General features: G+C 48.4%; 1 protein-coding gene across 1 annotated transcript in view; it reads right to left on the bottom strand.

The window, feature by feature from the left end:
• The window catches only part of LOC117728869 (C-myc promoter-binding protein-like), a 65,116-nt gene that overhangs the window by 21,538 nt on the left and 38,578 nt on the right, over positions 1 to 5,000 (bottom strand). Inside the window, exons 15-17 of the mRNA XM_034529797.1 lie at positions 1,130 to 1,263; positions 640 to 772; positions 33 to 239 (exon numbers count right to left, since the gene is read on the bottom strand). Coding sequence (XP_034385688.1) covers positions 33 to 239; positions 640 to 772; positions 1,130 to 1,263 — 474 coding nt within the window. The remainder of the gene's footprint in view (positions 1 to 32; positions 240 to 639; positions 773 to 1,129; positions 1,264 to 5,000) is intronic.

The following is a 5,000-nucleotide window of genomic DNA, read 5'->3' as shown; positions in this document are numbered from 1 at the left end:
TAAATATATATATAGATATATGGCTGACGTACCTCGTCGGGGGGCTGCAGCTTCTTCGCCTGCATCTTCCTGAGGACGTCGTACGCCGTGCGCAGGGCGCGCACCTTGGAGTGGCACACCTTCACGTACGCCGGCAGGCAGATGAACCACAGGCCGTAGCAGTGACGCAGGAGGCACTTGGACCACAGCTGGGGCACGGACGAGTTCTTCTTGGCTATCTTCTGTGCTGATTTGATCTCCTGTGGCCGGGAAGGGAAGTGAGGAAAACACCTTCTTTCAAAACAAAAGTCAGTCTCGCGGATATACGTCAGATGTTGGACCGCCTTAGCCACTCCGAGCTCCTTTCCTTATGTCTAAGCTCCTCCCCTCTGCACACCGCCTTAGCCACTCCGAGCTCCTTTCCTTATGTCTAAGCTCCTCCCCTCTGCACACCGCCTTAGCCACTCCGAGCTCCTTTCCTTATGGCTAAGCTCCTCCCCTCTGCACACCGCCTTAGCCACTCCGAGCTCCTTTCCTTATGTCTAAGCTCCTCCCCTTATCTCTAAAGGCCTCTGCAAATATGTCATGTCTGGGGCTTTTATTGTGAAAAGTAGGAACAGAAGGAGTGGATTATAAATGGCGAGTTGCCGCTTCGCCGACCTGCTTGGTGCGCCTGAACACGGGGGCGGGGCTTGTGGGGCAGCTGTGCTTGGCGGCGAGGCGGGAGGACGGGGTCCTCAGGCCCTCCACGGGGTCGAAGAGGTCGAGACTCAACACCGGGAAGCCGTCGTACCTGACGAGGAATAAAAAATAAAAAAACGAGATCAAATAAGTTCAACTGAGTACACGTAAAGCAATACTACAGAGTAGAAATACAACTCATAAATCTGTAAAAGTACAAAAGTATGAAATAAATAAACTCTGAGTACCCACTATGTGCGTCCTTTTTAGAGTCATATATATTATATAAGTGGATTATTACTAGTGGTGCATTGAAATGTGTTTGTCTCTTTATTGTTGCAGCTGGTAAACTTTATATATAAATAACTCATGTAGTCATGTTTCTATAGTTATTATTCATATAAAAAGTGCAATATGTACCTCGGAGGCGTGGTGGTAAACAGGAAGTAGTGCCTCAGTGGAGGATTACCTGTAGCACAGCGGGTACTCCTCCCCCCCGGGGAGGGGGGGCAGCTCGGGGGGGGTGATGAAGACGGTGTGCTCGCTGCGCTGAGACTCGTCGGTCTCGATCAGCCGGCTCTCCTCCGCTCGGTCGCCGTCCACCTGCAGGACGCACAAAACACGGGCGGGTGGAGGTCACCGACACGTAGGAAACATCTCAGCGGGGGAGGGGGGGGGGGGCTAACGGGCGTCACCGTGACAACGAGAATCCCGGAGGAAAGGAGTCTGGGAGAGCGGAGGGACGACAGCAGGTGACCTAGATTACCCCAGTGTGACTGACACACACACACACACACACACACACACACACACACACACTATCTGAATATATTTCAGATTAATACGCAGACTGCTGCACCTTGAATGCTAAGGAGGGTTTAAATGCTACGTTAAAACTTTATATATTTATTTACAGTGACAGTATCACCTCAGGTAGTATTTACTATACGTATATAATATACATGGACAGAGACGTCGGTGTATTAGTACATTATTATATTTAGTTTACACCTGTTTCAGACAGTTTCTTCCCCTCATCCACGGTTCAGTAGAGGAGGAGCAGAGCTTATATATTAATTATATATTTATATTAAACTGAAATGCGAGTGTGGAGTCGCTGCACACATTTCACTGCGGAGCTGAAAACATGTTTTACAGAGTAAATCTGAAACGATGGATATAAATAAAAATGAAGGTTCACAGAAAGAAGCGTCGTAAATTGAAAAGAGCTTAATGACGAGCCGTCGGGCTACAAATGATGATTTTATTCCCGGCAGACGGAAGGGAAGTGAAGCACAATTCATTATTTGTAGTCTTATGATATATAAATAATAATTATGAATCATAAAGCAGTAAAGTCTGTTCTTTGGTCATTAATTATCTTGTGTCTCAGAGTGTTTGACCTTCACTGTCAAGGAACCAGCAGGAAAAAGACCATAAATGGACGTAACAACATTTAACTGACATCATTGCTAATAAACAAAATGTTTAGGCAACTTTTATGAAGTGAAACACACTGGGTAGAGACCTGTCAATCACCTTGTAGTCCCGCCCCTAAAGCATCCCCTGCTTTATGGTCTGTTTGACTCTAAATGACCATAATTTACTAAATGAACATCATGCTGTATTGAAGAAGACTTGAAACTAGAGATTGAGACCAAAAACTAATGTTTACAATGTTTACTGAGGGAATACATCAAGAGAAGTAGAGTCATTTATATAGACTTCTATACAACCAGAGGAGTCGCCCCCTGGTGGTCAGGAGAGAGAATGCAGCTTTAACACATGAAGCATAGACTTCTATATAACCAGAGGAGTCGCCCCCTGGTGGTCAGGAGAGAGAATGCAGCTTTAACACATGAAGCATAGACTTCTATACAACCAGAGGAGTCGCCCCCTGGTGGTCAGGAGAGAGAATGCAGCTTTAACACATGAAGCATAGACTTCTATACAACCAGAGGAGTCGCCCCCTGGTGGTCAGTAGAGAGAATGCAGCTTTAACACATGAAGCATAGACTTCTATACAACCAGAGGAGTCGCCCCCTGGTGGTCAGGAGAGAGAATGCAGCTTTAACACATTAAGCTTAGACTTCTATACAACCAGAGGAGTCGCCCCCTGGTGGTCAGGAGAGAGAATGCAGCTTTAACACATGAAGCATAGACTTCTATACAACCAGAGGAGTCGCCCCCTGGTGGTCAGTAGAGAGAATGCAGCTTTAACACATGAAGCATAGACTTCTATACAACCAGAGGAGTCGCCCCCTGCTGGTCAGACTTCACTTCAGAACCGGTGGTTTTGTTGCAATAAGCTACTTTACCTCAGGGATCAATATGCTTTAACCTTATCTTTCTGTATGTGACTGCTGTGTGTGTGTGTGTGTGTGTGTGTGTGTGTGTGTGTGTGTGTGTGTGTGTGTGTGTGTGTGTGTGCTGACTGGTGCAGTGTGGGAGTAGATAATTTAATCCACAGCCACAGTGCAGAAAGACAGTCGGGGGGATTTATTCGCCTGTGGAGCCGAAACACAGGGAGGACCGAGGCCTGGGATCTACTTCCACTATGTCTCAATTACAGCCAGAACACACACACACACACACACACACACACACACACACACACACACACACACACACACACACACACACACACACACACACACACACACACACACACACACACACACACACACACACACACACACACACACACACACACACACACACACACACACACACACTCCAAGTACGGCCAAGTCTATTTCAGAGTCTGTAACAAATGTCACCTGCAAGAACTTTAAGACTAACAATAAAAATTAACCTTCAGCGCGCACACACACACACACACACACACACACACACACACACACACACACACACACACACACACACACACACACACACACACACACACACACACACACACACACACACACACACACACACACACACACACACACACACACACACACACACCCCCTGAGGCTCTTCACATCGTCACACTGCAGGAGGATGTGGAAACAAACTAAACCACTTCAAGCTCTGTTAGCGCTCCAGAAACCCTCTACTCCTCCTCTACTCCTCCTCTACTCCTCCTCTACTCCTCCTCTACTCCTCCTCTACTCTCCCTCTACTCTCCCTCTACTCCTCCTCTACTCCTCCTCTACTCCTCCTCTACTCTCCCTCTACTCTCCCTCTACTCTTCCTCTACTACTACTCTACTCTCCCTCTACTACTACTCTTCCTCTTCTCCTCTCCCTCTACTCCTCTCCCTCTACTCCTCTCCCTCTACCCTTCCTCTACCCTTCCTCTACTACTCTACTCCCTCTACCCTTCCTCTACTCTCCCTCTACTCTCCCTCTACTCTTCCTCTACTCTCCCTCTACTCCTCCTCTACTCTTCCTCTACTCCTCTACTCCTCCTCTACTCTCCCTCTACTCTCCCTTTACTCTCCCTCTACTCTCCCTCTACTCCTCCTCTCCTCCTCTACTCTCCCTCTACTCTTCCTCTACTCTCCCTCTACTCTTCCTCCACTCCTCCTCTACTCCTCCTCTACCCTTCCTCTACTCTTCCTCTACTCCTCTCCCTCTACCCTTCCTCTACCCTTCCTCTACTCTCCCTCTACTCTCCCTCTACTCTCCCTTTACTCTCCCTCTACTCTCCCTCTACTCTCCCTCTACTCTCCCTCTACTCTCCCTTTACTCTCCCTCTACTCTCCCTCTACTCCTCCTCTCCTCCTCTACTCTCCCTCTACTCTTCCTCTACTCTCCCTCTACTCTTCCTCCACTCCTCCTCTACTCCTCCTCTACCCTTCCTCTACTCTTCCTCTACTCCTCTACTCCTCTCCCTCTACCCTTCCTCTACTCTCCCTCTACCCTTCCTCTACTCCTCTACTCCTCCTCTACTCTCCCTCTACTCTCCCTCTACTCCTCCTCTACTCCTCCTCTACTCTTCCTCTACTCCTCCTCTACTCCTCCTCTACTCCTCCTCTACTCTCCCTCTACTCTTCCTCTACTCCTCTACTATTCCTCTACTCTCCCTCTACTCCTCCTCTACTCTCCCTCTACTCTCCCTCTACTCTCCCTCTACTCTCCCTCTACTCCTCCTCTACTCCTCCTCTACTCTTCCTCTACTCTCCCTCTACTCTTCCTCTACTCTCCCTCTACTCTCCCTCTACTCCTCCTCTACTCCTCCTCTACTCTCCCTCTACTCTCCCTCTACTCTCCCTCTACTCCTCCTCTACTCTTCCTCTACTCCTCCTCTACTCTTCCTCTACTCTCCCTCTACTCCTCCTCTACTCTTCCTCTACTCTTCCTCTACTCTCCCTCTACTCTTCCTCTACTCTC

This window comes from Cyclopterus lumpus, chromosome 3 (genome assembly GCF_009769545.1).
Source record: "Cyclopterus lumpus isolate fCycLum1 chromosome 3, fCycLum1.pri, whole genome shotgun sequence".
In the NCBI taxonomy this organism is placed as follows: domain Eukaryota; kingdom Metazoa; phylum Chordata; class Actinopteri; order Perciformes; family Cyclopteridae; genus Cyclopterus; species Cyclopterus lumpus.
Note: the sequence above shows the minus strand (reverse complement) of the source record. Positions and strands in the feature narration are given on the sequence as shown.